General features: G+C 58.6%; 8 protein-coding genes across 8 annotated transcripts; 3 read left to right on the plus strand and 5 right to left on the minus strand.

The window, feature by feature from the left end:
• Positions 1–161: 161 nt before the first annotated feature.
• Positions 162–968, plus strand: PLICBS_005109 (uncharacterized protein; the record flags this gene model as incomplete). Its single annotated transcript, XM_018325483.1, has 3 exons — positions 162–262; positions 354–590; positions 653–968. 3 exons carry the CDS (start codon positions 162–164, stop codon positions 966–968), a joined length of 654 nt encoding a protein of 217 aa, XP_018175235.1.
• Positions 969–1280: 312 nt separating this feature from the next.
• PLICBS_005110 (uncharacterized protein) lies at positions 1281–3045 on the minus strand (the record flags this gene model as incomplete). The annotated part of the gene is made up of 5 exons (XM_018325482.2): positions 1281–1622; positions 1704–2060; positions 2134–2535; positions 2611–2625; positions 2716–3045. 5 exons carry the CDS (start codon positions 3043–3045, stop codon positions 1281–1283), a joined length of 1446 nt encoding a protein of 481 aa, XP_018175234.2.
• A 1117-nt stretch (positions 3046–4162) lies between these two features.
• PLICBS_005111 (uncharacterized protein) lies at positions 4163–6352 on the minus strand (the record flags this gene model as incomplete). The annotated part of the gene is made up of 1 exon (XM_018325481.2): positions 4163–6352. One exon carries the CDS (start codon positions 6350–6352, stop codon positions 4163–4165), a length of 2190 nt encoding a protein of 729 aa, XP_018175233.2.
• A 404-nt stretch (positions 6353–6756) lies between these two features.
• On the plus strand, positions 6757–8166 carry PLICBS_005112 (uncharacterized protein; the record flags this gene model as incomplete). Its single annotated transcript, XM_018325480.2, has 1 exon — positions 6757–8166. The coding sequence occupies one exon, from the start codon at positions 6757–6759 to the stop codon at positions 8164–8166; it is 1410 nt and encodes a 469-aa protein (XP_018175232.1).
• A 344-nt stretch (positions 8167–8510) lies between these two features.
• On the minus strand, positions 8511–8939 carry PLICBS_005113 (uncharacterized protein; the record flags this gene model as incomplete). Its single annotated transcript, XM_018325479.2, has 2 exons — positions 8511–8549; positions 8619–8939. 2 exons carry the CDS (start codon positions 8937–8939, stop codon positions 8511–8513), a joined length of 360 nt encoding a protein of 119 aa, XP_018175231.2.
• A 1909-nt stretch (positions 8940–10848) lies between these two features.
• On the plus strand, positions 10849–11503 carry PLICBS_005114 (uncharacterized protein; the record flags this gene model as incomplete). The annotated part of the gene is made up of 3 exons (XM_018325478.2): positions 10849–11010; positions 11088–11338; positions 11398–11503. 3 exons carry the CDS (start codon positions 10849–10851, stop codon positions 11501–11503), a joined length of 519 nt encoding a protein of 172 aa, XP_018175230.2.
• A 200-nt stretch (positions 11504–11703) lies between these two features.
• On the minus strand, positions 11704–12525 carry PLICBS_005115 (uncharacterized protein; the record flags this gene model as incomplete). Its single annotated transcript, XM_018325477.2, has 1 exon — positions 11704–12525. The coding sequence occupies one exon, from the start codon at positions 12523–12525 to the stop codon at positions 11704–11706; it is 822 nt and encodes a 273-aa protein (XP_018175229.2).
• Positions 12526–13268: 743 nt separating this feature from the next.
• On the minus strand, positions 13269–14412 carry PLICBS_005116 (uncharacterized protein; the record flags this gene model as incomplete). Its single annotated transcript, XM_018325476.2, has 2 exons — positions 13269–14021; positions 14092–14412. 2 exons carry the CDS (start codon positions 14410–14412, stop codon positions 13269–13271), a joined length of 1074 nt encoding a protein of 357 aa, XP_018175228.1.
• Positions 14413–14691: the final 279 nt, after the last annotated feature.

Raw genomic sequence — 14691 nt, forward strand, 5'->3', positions numbered from 1 at the left:
CGGTTTCCTTGTATCGGTGAGCACCAGCAGAAGGTTCGCCGGGCTGTGCCAGAGCCCCAATAAACATCGTCAGTGTCACCGTACTTCGTGCCACACCCTCACTCCCACTCTCACCTTCAATCCTCACACCTCGACTCCCGCCCTCAAACCACCCATCCACCATGGCGAGCAAGGAAAAGGACCCCGCGACGATAGAGTATGCCAAGTCGCTGGCCAACACGCCGTGGTGCGATGACTACGAGAAGATGATCTCCGGCGTGCTGTAAGACTCCATCCATATCTCGACCCAGCCTCCCCTTTGTCGTCCGCGACGATGCACGACCGCGGTTCTGAGACTCTTCCTCTTCGCACAGGTACAACTGCCTGGCGCCGGAGCTTGTCGATGGGCGCTTCCGCGCGCGCCGGCTCATGAACAAGTACAACACGTACTTTCCCGACGACGCAACGCCGCAGTCCTTGACCGATGATCGCGAGGCCATGATCAGGTCCATGTTCGGGCACGTCGGCAAGGCGCCATTCATCGAGCCGCCGCTCAACATTGACTACGGCTGCAACATTTCCATCGGCGACGGCTTCTACTCCAACTTCAAGTGAGCATTGCCGCGAGTGAACGAGTTGAGACGATGGACGCCATGCTAACAGCCGGTCCCAGCCTCGTCATCCTCGACTGCGGCATGGTCAAGATCGGCAACCGCGTGCTCTTCGGGCCCTTCGTGTCCATCTTCGCCGCCACGCACGAGACGGGCGTGCAGTCGCGCCGCGACGGCGTCGAGTACGCGAGCTTCGTCACCATCGGCGACGACTGCTGGATCGGCGGCAATGTGACCATCATGCCCGGCGTGACGATTGGCAAGGGCTGCACCATCGGCGCCGGCAGCGTCGTGACCAAGGACATCCCCGACTTTTCCGTCGCCATTGGATCGCCTGCCAAGGTGGTGAAGACGGTCGAGCCCGTGCCGGACTTGTGAGGGGCCTTGGTAGACGCCAGCGATGGCAACTACAATGACGGATATGGGCGTGCATGGGGGTCTCTTGGAGTTGGCAATTAAAGCATCAAGGTGACTGGCATTTGCAATTTACATATAAATGATGACGCCATGCTTCTTTCCCAACATTCTGACCCTTTCCATGGACCACGGCTCACGATCAGACACCCGCGTTTACTCCGACTCAGCATGAGCTATTACCACCAACCTCCCCAAATCTTCCTTTCCTGCATCACTCTGTCGCATGTGGTTTATCATGCGGATTTTTCCGCTACAACATGATGCTAATGGCCTTTAGTCCCGCTTCTTATCGATGCGCGGAAACAGCAGCCACACCACCAGCATGGTCGCCAGCAGCGCCAGGATGATGGGCTGCAGCACGCGCACGCCCGACGACTGCGCGAGCAGGCCGATGAGGAAGGGCAGCAGTGCCGCGCCGCAGCCGCCAAACGCCGCTGCGAAGCCAATCACTACGACGTGCTGGTGTCGCGGCAGCAGCTTGCTCGCGACGAGGACTGCATTGGGGAACATGGGTCCCAGGAAGAAGCCCTGGAAGGCGACGGCCACGGCCGAGACATAGAACTGCGGGACAAGCCAGAACACGAGCTCCAGGGCCATGACTGCCCCGATGTAGCACTGGATAGACACACAAGCACAAGATCAGCATTCCATGGTTTAAAGATTCGGTGAGGGCTTTGGGGTAGATGCCGGTCTTACCGCTGTGGAGAGCTTGACGCCGATTCGAGGCGTCACGAAGCCCAGGACCGCTCGTCCGACGGTGATGCCGAGCCAGAAGCCTACGGCGGACATGCCACTAGCAAACTCCTCGCCCTGGCGCACGCGCAGCATGAAGGTGACGATCCAGCCCCCGAGCGCGACCTCGGCACCCACGTAGCAGAGGAGAAACACGGCGGCAACCCAGCATACGCGGGCGGCGGGCTTCTGGAAGAGTGCCTCGGTGAGCTTGCTGTGGCTGTCGAGCTCGCTCTCCTGGTACACGCGGCGGTAGGTCGCCCCGTTGGAGTCCCAGAATGCCGAGGCCAGCACGACGAGCTCGATACCCGCGAGGCCAATCTGTTCGCATCGGGTCAGCACCGTCATGTTCTCCGACTCTCAACGGCTTGGGCATAAAGGGACGCCTCCGCACCATGATGTAGTAGAACGAATACCAAGGCAGATTGGCCTTTGTAATGAGCGTCGTCGCAATCAGCGGGCTCACCACGCCGCCCACGCCGTAAAGCGCGTGCAGGAAGCCCAGCAGCTCGCTCGAGTTGGCGAGGTTGCCGACCCAGGCGTTCCACGCGGCGTCAGCCACGCCGTTGCCGAAGCCCGCGAGGATGAAGGCGAAGACGAGGACAATGTACGGCGGGTGCGCGGCGATGACGGCGTAGGCGGCGAGGTGGCTCGACGCGCAGATGACGGCCACGCCGCGCTGGCCGAACTTGTGGTGCAGCGTGTTGTTGAGCAGCGCCGAGGCGACGTACCCGATGAAGGGCGAGAGGAAGACGAGCGAGACGACAATGTACGTGAGGTCGTAGTATTTCTCGAGCTGCCTGGCGTCAGTCCAGTCACTGTTGCGCGACGCGGCGCAGCTACAAGCGTCTGATCAAATATCGGGACTTACATAGGGAATCAGGGGCTATGTTGTCTCAAGTCAGCAACATGAACTTGTGTTTCTAGACTCACGCTGAAGCAAACAGGCTTTGGGTAATTGGGGACCGTCACTCACTCCGTACGCCGAGTCGTTGGCGCCCATGACGAGGAAGCACCAAAACGCGGCGCCGAGGCGGTACGAGTTGCGCCGGGGCTCGTTCCACTTCTCGGCCGCGCGCACCGCCGGCGTTGGGCACGGCTCCGAGCCGCCCAACTCGCCCAGCAGCCTGTTGCCGTCTGACGATGAACCGGCATCTTCATTACCTACCGGCTGCTCCTTGCGTCCCACATGGCGCTTCGTCTCGCTGTTGTTGTCTCGCAGCTGCTTGGCTGCCGGGGCTGGGTGTGTGGGCAGAGCCTCGACGGGCTGCAGCTCGATGGTGGTGGTCGATGAGCAGGAAGGCATGGCTATGGATTGGGCTGCTTCGCCGAGAAGGCAAAGGTGCGTCGGCGACAGGCCGATAATGCGCAGACGGGCGTTTGGTCGGATGCTTTTCGTTGCAATCGCCTTTGGTGATGTTCGCCTCTCCCAGCTTGGTCTCAAAGCAGGGCGTGGGTTCAATGTTTTATCATCGTCCCGGTGACAGCCACGACAAACAGGTCAACGACAGCACAAGTAGACCAAAGCGAGATCACAAGATGGTGGTTTGTAATTGATGGCCCCGGTTCTCGTCCCGAGGATCGACGCCGCCCGGCATGAGTCAACGGGAGACGGAGAGGATCTGGGAAACGACATTCCGCACGCCATCGCCGGGAGCGAGATGGAAGGTAATTGATCCGATCAGACCGATGGGGCATCACCGCCCTCTCTTCTCTCCCTGACGGCTTCTCGGACCGACGAGCCACGCGGAACTGGCTCCCCGTCTGTCTCCACTGGCAGCACCCGGTGTGGCAAGTTCAGGCCTAGCAGGGGGACTTCTCGGCCGGCAGTGGATGAGGCGGCGGCCCCAGCAAGCCCAGTTGAGAGGCATGGCGTCCTGGGGGATGGGGATGGAGGGATACGAAGAGGCCACATGGCTGGCTGCGCTTCGATCCATCCATCCATGTTTGCTGGAGGAAAGCCAAGAGCGCAGCCACCCGAGCCTCCCCGACCATCCATACCAACCCTGGCGGAGCCCACGCGGAGGTTTCCTCCTTCCAACAGGGCAGCCATGGCCGAACGACGGATTTCGTCTTTGTCATGGAAACATGGAAGCGAGGTCCTTCTCAGCCCTGTTTCAACGGTCTGCGCCGCTATTGTGATCGGAGGGCGGTGGAGGACTGCCGCTAGTTCTTACCCCGTCAAGCTTAATTCTCCGCGCCCTGGGCTCCAGGAGTCGAGCGGAGGTTCCGCATCCGGACAAATTCTCGGTTGCCGATTCTGGCTCGCCGGCATTCCTTGCCCATTTCGCGATCATGTCCCGTGATGGTAAGACTTTGGTTGACGACCTCTCAATCACAGGGTCAATTGTCATCAATGCGTGAGGCCATGCCTGTGTCTAGTCTATTCGATGTTCTAGAAGGGGGTCGGGGTGGCTGCTGTCTCATGCGACAGATAGTTTCTGCAGCCCCGGCCTGATGCCGGGCAGGTCCACGTTGCAGCTGTGCGACATCTGGTCCCCAATTATAGTATCCTTCTCGACTTGCCGGCTCGCAAGCAACCCTCCCATATCCTCATCTAGCGGCGTGGGAGCCGTCTTGGAGAGGAACTCGGCCCCGTACGCCGACGCGTCGTCGACAAGGACGGTCCTCCTGAAGGACACGCCCATCGCCGCGCACTTGTCCAGGACCAACTCCCGATACGGCTTGACGTTCATCAATGCCCCCGATAGAGCCAAAATGCTCTTTGCAGGATCGCACATCTTTTGCGATGCCAGTGGCTTGACGATGCGCGCGAGGCAACTGGCCGCGTCGTGAAGAATCGCCAGGGCTTGCGGATCCGGATCGCCATCAGCAAACCCTAGCTCCGTGACCACCTTGGATATTCTGCCGATGCGCTGCTTGGGCAGTTCCACGCCCGGCACTAAGATGCTAGATAGGACGTCTCTCGGGTCGCAGTCCAGGTGCTTGACGACGGCGGCTTCGAGGCGGTTGAGCGAACGGGGCTGGGTCTCGCTCTGGCGGCCTTCCAGGCTCGCGAGGACGGTTCGCAGCGCTTGCTGGCCGATGTAGAACGCACTTCCCTGGTCGCCGACGAGATGGCCCCAACCGCCTGTCCGCCCGACTTGTACGGCGTCGTCTCCCGAGTCCGATCTCCTGAAAGCCGTCGCCACGGCTCCTGTGCCAGCAACAAGAGCGATACATCCTTCCGCTAGCTCGTCCGCGCCGAGGCACGCCGACAGCAGCGACGTGTCGCACGTCAGGCGCAGGCTCCCCTCCTTTGCGGACACACCGAGGAGTTGTTCAAGGCGAGATGACAGCAATTCGGCTTGGCTGGTGTGGTGCAATCCGGCGATGCCAGCCCAGACCTTGGTGAATCTCGGCCATGGTCGGCTCGGGTCGTTTGATGGGTGTATTGAAGCTACGGCTGCGGCAGTTGCGCACCGGATCTGCTCAACGATGTCGTCCAAGGGGGCCGAATTGAGATTGCAGGGCCCTGCAGTTGCTCGAGCAACTGTGCCTATTCGCGTAGCGATGGATACGGCACACTTGGTCCCGCCGCCGTCCACGCACAGGAAGTAGTCGTCGTCTTTCTCTGCTTTCTCGCGATCCGTACCCGTGCGACCTGCCAGTGATTGTAACTCCGGTCCGAGCCCGGTCGCGAATGCCTGCAGATGGCCATCTACAGCATCCAGTCTCCGCTTTGCGACATCCGGGTGCAGACCAGAGAGTCCAACGGCGCAGGCGAGCTTGACGCTGCCGCCACAGCGCTCGATCAGCGCGTCGATCCCGGCGTCCTCATCTGCCTCAGCATTTGGCAGCACGTGCTGAGAAATAGTTCGCATCAGCGGCTTCCCCGCGCACACCTGCCGTACGATGCGTCTCCCCCTCGCGTGGAGCTTCTCGTTGTTTGCCCTGACGTCGATCATGAGCCCGCCATGCGTCTTGCCGAGGTTGACCATGGCGCAGGTGCTGATCATGTTGAGGACTTGCTTCGCGCAGCTGCCTGCCTTGAGACGCGTGCTGCCTGTCACGAATTCGGGTCCGACAGGCACGCTGATGGGGTGTGCGACGCCCATGTCCTCCATGCGAGATGGCCGTGTGTTGGTGATGACCGCCGTCAGGGAGCCACACCGCATCGCCACCTCCAGGGCGCCCATGGCAAACGGCGTTCGCCCCGAAGCTGAAATGCCAATGACGGTATCTTGTGAAGTCAGACAAAGGTCATTCATCTTGGTTGCGCCGTCGTCGAAGAGGTCTTCGGCGCCCTCGACGGCCTCAAGCACAGCCCCGGTCCCGCCCGCCACCACGGCCAGGAACTGCTCTCGATCAACCGAGAAGGTGACTGGCAGCTCCGCGCAGTCCATATGGGCGACACGCCCGCTGTTTCCCGCGCCCACGTACACAAGCCGTCCGCCAGCACGTAGACGCGGGACGAGGTCGTCGACGAAGGCCGCAATGGCGGGCAGACACGCCGCGATTGCGCACGCCACGCGGGCCTCCTCGCGGTTGAAGGACGTGCACAAATCCAGCGTGTCCATCGAGTCCATGGTGCGCGCCACGGGGCTGAGGGCCTCAGTCTGGAGGCTGCTGAGCGCGTGCTCACTCTGATGAGGGTCCGGCGATGGCGCCATGGCAGGGGTGGTTATCGTATGCAGGTGCTCGCGCGGCGGTTTGCCAATAGTAGCGTCCATACGGCGTTATTTATCCGTCCTTCTCTTGAACAACTTTTAAATCTATCGAAGCTTGCGTGCTCCGGCCGCGGCGAGGGCTCGGCATCTGCTCCGGTCGGTCTTGCCCTGGCCGAACGGATCTCGGTGCCGCGATCCGGTGGCTTCCCCCCCGGGCTCCCCGTGAGATGGGGAGCGAGCCTCCGCCTGGAGCAACACCGACTACATTCATGCATTTAAACTTAAATGGACGTGAACGCATCGAAAGCGACCCCAGAAAGTTGCATTGGCCTTCCCCAGGGATCATAGGCGTACTCAACTCTTCATTTTTGACACAGAGACACCAGTCCTCTCCTGCCTCAAACACAATGGCCACCGACACAGACGGCAACGCTCCCCGTGAGCCCTCCAAGATGAAGAGGCTCCTTCATGATCCATGGACCCAGATCGTCCTCATCTCTCTCATTTCCTTCTGCAACCCGGGCATGTACAATGCCCTCACCGGCATGGGCGGATCCGGTCAGGTTGACGGCACTGTCGCCGCCAACTCCAACGTGGCCACGCACGCCTGCACCGCCGGTGCGGCCCTCCTCCTCGTGGGCGCTTTCTACAAGTATTTGGGTCCTCGGCTATCTCTCCTGCTAGGCGGCTGGACGTATGCGCTCTACGCCGGCTCGCTGCTCAACTTCAACCGCACCCACAACGGCCCGTTCGTCATCGCCGCGGGCGCCCTGCTCGGCGTCGGCGCGGCCTTCTTCTGGGTCGCGCAGGGCACCGTCATGGTGACTTACACCAACGACGGCACGCGCGGCCGCGCAATTGGCCTGTTCTGGGTAGTCTTCAACCTCGGCGGCGCCATCGGCTCGCTCATCAGCTTCGGCCTCAACTTCCACTCCGCTTCGGGCACCGTCACCGACTCTACCTACATTGCCTACATCGTCGTCATGCTCTTCGGCTGGGCGCTCTCGGCGCTCGTGTGCTCGACCGAGTCGCTTTCCGCAAAGTACACAGGCAGCCGCATCGCGCGCGAGTCCAAGGCCATCACTTGGGCCAACCTGCGCGAGTCGGCGGTGCAGACCGCCAAGATTGTCTTTGACTGGAGGATCATGTGCTTGTATCCCATGTTCTTCAACGCCAATGTGTTCTACTCGTACCAGCAGAACAACGTCAACGGCCAGACGTTCAACCTACGCACGCGGTCGCTCAACGGTGCACTGTACTGGATCGCCCAGATGTTTGGCGGGCTGCTCATGGGTCTTGTACTTGACTACGGGCGACTTGGCCGCAAGGCACGCGCACTAGCCGGCTGGGCGGTGCTCTTCGTCACAGGTATGGCCATCTGGGGCGGCGGATATAAGTTCCAGCTGTGGAACGATCAGCGGCTGCGCCAGGGCCACAAGCAGGACATTGACTATACTGACGGGAGCGTCTTCCTGGGTCCCATGTTCCTGTACTTCTTCTACGGCGCGTACGACTCGTTCTGGCAGGCGTACTGCTACTGGATCATCGGCGCGCAGTCGCACAGCCCCGTCGTCAACGCCGTCGTCGTGGGCACCTATTCGGCGCTGAAGCCGGCGGGCGGGTCGATGGCCTGGAGGGTCAACGCCGAGGGCTACTCGGCCATGACGCAATTTGCCATGAACTGGGGGCTGAGCATTGGTAGTCTGCTGGTCGCGATTCCCACCGTGCTGACGCTGCGCAACCATAAGACGGAGGAGGAGGCTGAGGATGAGAGCATCAGCGTCGAGGAGACTGTTGACGAGAAGGCCAAAGTATAGACATAGCAGATACCTAGTCAGCCTAACTCGGATTAATTTGAGTTCAACATGGATTTGCAAGTGCTGAGTGATGATGGCGCGTCACGGCGAGTATATCTGGTGCTTTAAGGTAGACCAGGGTTGCCTTATTGCAGTGCGAGACTATACGCCAACGGTGAGACATTATGATAGGGCAATAAGAAGTATCTTGGATATAATAGTGAGGCGTTCAGTAAGAAACTATCTTTCCCTCCTACTTTTGCTTCGTCTATGCAGCCGTGATGTCTTCATCAAGTTTACCCTAGAAAACGAGCGGCCCGGAGATCCTCATCATCCCTTCGCCCGTTACGTCCCACGTTACCTCATCAAGCGGTGATAGGAATTGGCTTCGAGTACCGTAACACCTATTACGTCGTCAGTGGCTCTTGGTTGAAAAACATTCGACGGTGAGGGAGCACCGAGTGTTGACTTACATCAGCGTTCAACGCGCCCTCTGTCAGGACCTCGAGGCTCTCGATGCGCCAAATGAGCGTCTTGAAGTCTTCAAGGGCATCAGAGATCTTGTTGAACGCTTCAAGAGGGTCAGAATAATTCGTCAAATCTTCGAAGGCATCAAGCTTTGTCTTGAAATCATCAAGAACACCAAGCTTCTGCTGTGTGAGGTCCATCAATACGGGGAAGTTTGGGTTTTCAGCACGGCCGTCTCGACCATTCAAAGCCGTGGTTGTGCTTGCTGGCTTGCCACAGACCAACCCGAGTGTGGCGGCGAGAAGGGCTGTTTCAAATATCTTCATTCTGGCGCAAGTTGAGGGTAGGCAGGTGTAGCAATGTTATTCAGTCGGAGCAGATCTGGTCAAGCCGGAATATTGGACATGGCATCTTCTCTGGCATTTATAAAATTTCTAGATCTTCCTTTCACATATGTGCATTGCGTCTTAGATGGCAGCGCATAGTAGGATGTGCCAGATGCATGAAGTGTCTTGTGGTTATACATGGCCGTGCGGTCTTTTCTACCAATGAGACTTTTTGTCAATATTCGGGCAGAGCTAAAACTGTACCATGCAGAAAGCCCTCAAGCGGGATGACGAGCGATTAACCAGGAGAAATCATGCAAAACATCACATGCAGATGGTTTAACGCGCCAATTCCTATGCCAAGCGCACCCTCAACTGTAAATATATTGGCCCAACGGGCCGGCGAGCTCATGCAGAGCCGTTCGTTCGAGAAGCTAGCGAGGAGCAGCGAGCTTTCGTCATTGTGTGGTTCCCTGCAGCGCAAGAGCTGCTAGACGCCTGGAAGCTGAAATCGCACCCACTACAATTACTATCCGGGGGCCTGATGGGCAATCCATATGGCTTGGGGCGGCTGAAGCTGAAGAAGGTCTCTGGTGAGAAGCTCGTTTGCCTTGTACAGGGTTCCAGTCATAGAAACGTGGATCAGCTTTCGGTGGAAGAGTTGACGCCAAGTGGAAGATGGGATATTCCGTGGGCTATGTAGGGCCCGAAGCGGGCTGCAGCAAATGGGTTGAGCTTGACAAGCTTCAAAAGAGGCCGCAGATTCTGCATGACTGGTACAAGGGAAATTAGTGCAAGACTTGATTGAGGTAGCTAGTTCATCGCAGAATGGCAGATCTTGTGCATCTTTGGCACAGGCTTGAAGCGAGGCCGCTTGAACCTCCATGATCCGTTTGACTGGTCACGGCTGTGCATGCAATGGGTTGCGCGTCAGGGTCGTGGTACAGCGACGGCCCCCGAGGCAAACTCGTGTTGGTTCTTGGATGGTGCGTTGCAGGAACTGACGTATCGTATGCTGTAGGCAGGAAGGCTTCTACAGCGAGCACCTCGGCGCGTACCTGTGCAAACAAACGATTATGCTGATGCCTTTTTCATCGCCCCGTTTTCCCTTCCGGTCGGCTGATAACGAGGTAGTGTACATGTACGCGGGAACGTGTTGGGTGCGACACGCCCCAAAGCCAGCGGCACAAGGTACGGGCACTGAAAGGAAGGCCGATGGCACCAAATTGTGCGGCAACTGAAAAGGTTCAAGAAACCTCGGGATCTGCAAATTCCCTTGTGGCTATGGCCACATGTATATGCATGTCGTTCGACGCGAATACCTTAATTATAGCCAACCATCACCACTGCAGAGAGTACCAGCAGCCGCACAGCCACGGGACGCAAAGGTCCCTGCGCTCGTGACGAAGGGGCGGCGCATGCCCGATTCAGCATTGGCCAGCGTAAGGTGCCTGTCGTTTCCACTAAAGTTGACCTCTAAGCTTAAATTCATCGTCGCCCCCCGCGCCTCAATGATCTACGGGGACTTGCGGGGGCCACTGAGCCGGATGGGCAGAAGAGCGCCGCAAAAGGGTGGCCGCGTGGGCATTGGCACACGTCAGGTCTGACCCGGATGCCTCAGCTCGCTGTAGATCACCGCCACCTCGGGCCAATAGCACCGTATCACTGGCTCTGTGCAGGTCAAGTACGACACACAACGTCTCGCCCGTGCGTGCCTGCATGTGTGCGAGCGTGCATGTGTGGCAAGAGATGCTGCTCGGTCGGCCCTTTAAAAGACTGCGATCTCGCACACCACGCTGGCCAAGCGGCGTAGACCAGAGTCACCAGACAGACGTGCCGCGAATACCATCGACGACGTCCATCTAGCCAGGCCCGATCTTCACGCACGCTCGCTCACAGCGCCACAGCCATGGACAACGTCTATCCCGACGAGCTCACCTCCACGGGCCGCTGGAGGACCATGCTCGGGCTGCGCATCACCGCCGCTGTCCTGTGGATGATTGCCCTCATCCTCCTCGCCAAACCCGCCAGCACTGGAAACTACTTGCCGATAATCATGCTATGCGCACCGGTACGTCGAAGCAGCATTCTCGTCAACCTCAAGTGTTTTTTTTTTGGTGGCGAGAAACCTGACCGTTGGTAATATAGGCCGGGGCGTCCTTCCTCTGGGATGTCGCGGAGAGCATTTGCCTGCTCGTGCGCAACAACCGTCGCGGCATCCACCCGGGCGCCTGCGTCGGCGTCGACCTCATCCTGCTCCTCGCCTCCATCATCGTCATCGTCATTACGGGTGCTTTGTGGACCGCGTGGACGAACGAGGAATACCCGACCGATCAGAAGGAGGCGGACGAGGTGCGGAGCTTCACCACTGGCGCCCTCGTCCTGGGAGGTTTTGCAACGTGCGTGTCTTCAAGCAGTCCAAGGTTTTGTGGTGTCCAATAGCTAACATGGCATGCAGGATCATTCGCTTCTGCTTGTTCGTGATGGCATGCATCGAAACGCACAAGTACAACAAGGCCGTCAAGAGGGCATTCGCTGCCACCGCCAAAGTTCAAGATGCCTAATTACGGACCCCAGCGTCAACGAGACGATCGAATAGAAGCTGATTCGCGATTAATGATTGGTGCGCATCATACAGCGCGATAATGTTTAATATCTAGCGAGACATCGAGACACGGTCGCTTCCTCGAGAGACACGACGAATACATGTATTCGATCAAGCATGTAGTTTTAGAGACGTGTGTCCCCCGAAGCGAACATTCACTCATGCTCCGGTAAAGATCTGTCCTCCGCTTCGCTGTGCCTGCCCGCCGTACACGCCATACAATGCCTTGAGATATGACCTCGCCGCGCTCAACCATGGCTGCTTGCCTGCAATCGCCTGGCACGCGTCGCCGCATACCTGGTGGTTCTTGCCTCCCCAGATGACGAAGCCATTCACGTCCTTGTTCGCTGTCAGCGCCTGCAGCTGGCTCTGCCAGAGATCAACAGGGTAAAAGTCGTAGGGGCTGTTGTGGTACTGCGGCCACATAAACGGCCACACGGGCACCGAGGCATCAATGGCCTTGATCTTGCCAATGACGGTGTTGAGCGACGTGTTCCAGGTACTCAGGCTGCTGGAAAAGGTGTATGCTGAGGGGAAGAAGGCGTGGGCGCTGTGATTCGCAATGAGGCTCCTGTAGTGTCCGTACAGCGACGCTGCCGTGTTCCCCGAGAGGCCGTACCAGCCGATAATCTGGCCCTCAGGAAGCACGTCGGCTGCCCACGTCTGGAGCGTCTTCATGACCTCGAGGTTATGGTCTGCTGTGGACGCAGACGTGAGGTAGATGTTTTCGCAGTCGAGCACCAGAGGGTAGCCCGGGTAGACGTTCCAGTCGAGGACAATGGCCTGCCACTGCGCCGCCGAGGGGAGCGCGCCGTCTTGCACCAGGGGACTGCAGACGTAGTTGGGGATCCAGTTGATGTTTGAGGATCCATAGCCGACGGAGGTGTTTGTGTACGCGGTGCTGTCAAAGACGCGGAAGTTTGCGGCAACGGCTTGAGCCGTGCTGAGGAGCGCGGCAATGGCGGAGAGTTGGGCCAACATTCTGGTAAAGTAAATGACTTTGATACGATGGAATACTAGTGTTGAAGCACAATGTGGAGGAGCTCGTGTGAGCAAGCTATTCCAAACCCATCCTACTTATACGGATTCATGGCTTTGACTACATGCAGCAACCACTCATGTTGATCATCAATGGCATGTCTGTAAGTCGGACGGCACTGCACCTGAAAGATGATGAGTAGCGAGGGCGAGATCCGGCGCGTGACGGATCTCGGTGCCGAGATGTCTGCTTCCAGGCTAGTCGGCTTCTGGTGTCTGCGATTTGGCGATGACGAGATTTGGACCCGTTCTGGCGCATGGCTGGACTAGATGAGTGCGCGGCATCTCTGCAATGGAAACATCGATAAGCGGAATCCGCGGTGAAGCTGAGTCGTGCTTCGGCGTGCGATCGGTAAACCGGCAAGATAGATCAAGGTAGAGGCGGCACGGTGTTATCTGTTGCGACAGGCTAACCTGACGTCCACCACAACGGATCCTGTGGAGGGAGTGATTCTTCGGTATCTCAGACCATCATATACATGGCCCAATCTTGCGCATGGATATCTCAATGTGTTCATGATTCGAATTAATTGTAAATGTACAGTCTAATTATGCCCTTCCTTCCCAATGCATCAAGTAAAACTTCACTTTTCAGTGCATGTAAGACGAACAAACATGGTGCCCACAAGTGTCAATCCCATATCGCCCATTATCCCTAGTCATTTGATCCGACCATAATATCCCCTTCACAGAGCATTGTTCACCTGAATGACACCGGGTCCCGCAAGCGCAGCCTCGACCACCGCGTCGGCACTCTCGAAGCTGTTCTTGGTCGTGAGCGCCGCGTGGCTGAAGCCCTGCATGACATTCTTCGAGAAGGGGAACTCGGCGGAGAAGCTGATATGGTTTCCGCTCCACTGCACATTCTTGAGGGGCACAGAGATGGGCAGCTGCTGACCCGTCGTGTAAGTCAGATACAGGTTGCTGCCGTCGCCTCCGACGTATTGCTTGGCGGCATCCGAGCTCGACAAATCAGCCGCGAATGAAAGGTCCTGGTCCTGCGGCTCAATCGCCGCCACAGCACCCCCATTGGTCATCAGGGGCGGGAAGATAGGCAGGTTGATGTTGCTGAGCGGGAAGGGGCACGACCCGGGCACGACGAACATCTGCAGCGCGGACCACGCAAAGGGCGCCGGCACGGCCGTCAGGAAGGGCGACTCGGAGGGCACCTTGTCGAGGAAGACGCGGTAGTAGCCGTTTTGCTCGCCCTCCTGGCCGATGACGGACGAGACGGTCTGGATGAGGCCCGGGGCGCCGTCCTTGGCGAAGAGGACGTTTGCGCCCTGCAGCGCGCCGAGGACCACGGCGGTGAAGGTCTCGGCGAGGTTGACGGCGTCCTTGAGGTTCGACACGGGGAACTGGTACTGGCAAGCTGACGGGGCGAATACACCCGCGCCCTGAAGCGTCGAGACTGCCGCCAACGCATGCTGTTCTTCTTGCTAAAGTCAAACCCATGTCAGCATTCGTGATCCTCAAGTGACAGCTATAAGTGGCAGGATGCTCGCTTACAGCCAGGACCGTTGAAAAGATCTTGACCAGCTCGTCCTTGTTCTCAGCCTGGTAGCCCTCCACGCCGGCGGAAATATTCTGCACGAGCGAGCCAAAGTAGGCCGTCTCGAACAGCTCGTTGAAGGCGATGAGCTGGAACGCGGTGGCGCTGCCGGCGCCGAGGGAGGTCGGCGGCGGCGTGTTGGGCAGCAGGCCGCCGGCCTGCACCGCGATGCCGAGCTTCTGCTGGTCGTTGGGGGCCGGGAAGCCGTCATTGTTTGGGATCGCCGCGCCGAGGGCGACGCCCAGCAGGGGAGACAGGTGGAACAGGTGGGCCTTCATTGCCACAATGCACTTGTGTGGGAATGTCTCGAGATGCTTTGTTTCCACGTCTTTGGATGAATATGTTTTGAGTTCTTGTTGTTTATTAGGCTTTTGGTCTGGTCTGGCAGAACGTTGAAGGTAGAATGGTGCGGCGTGATGGCTTTTGTACTCGACTCAACCCCAAGCAGCGGGAGACTGAACTGCCGATATCCAAGCACCCATGTTCGTTCACGTTGCAATCCGGCCATCGCTGTCCTCGGGAATTACCATGCCGTTGCTCGCGCTGACGTTGACGAT

The sequence above is a fragment of the Purpureocillium lilacinum genome (genome assembly GCF_023168085.1).
Source record: "Purpureocillium lilacinum CBS 284.36 DNA, scaffold_3, whole genome shotgun sequence".
In the NCBI taxonomy this organism is placed as follows: domain Eukaryota; kingdom Fungi; phylum Ascomycota; class Sordariomycetes; order Hypocreales; family Ophiocordycipitaceae; genus Purpureocillium; species Purpureocillium lilacinum.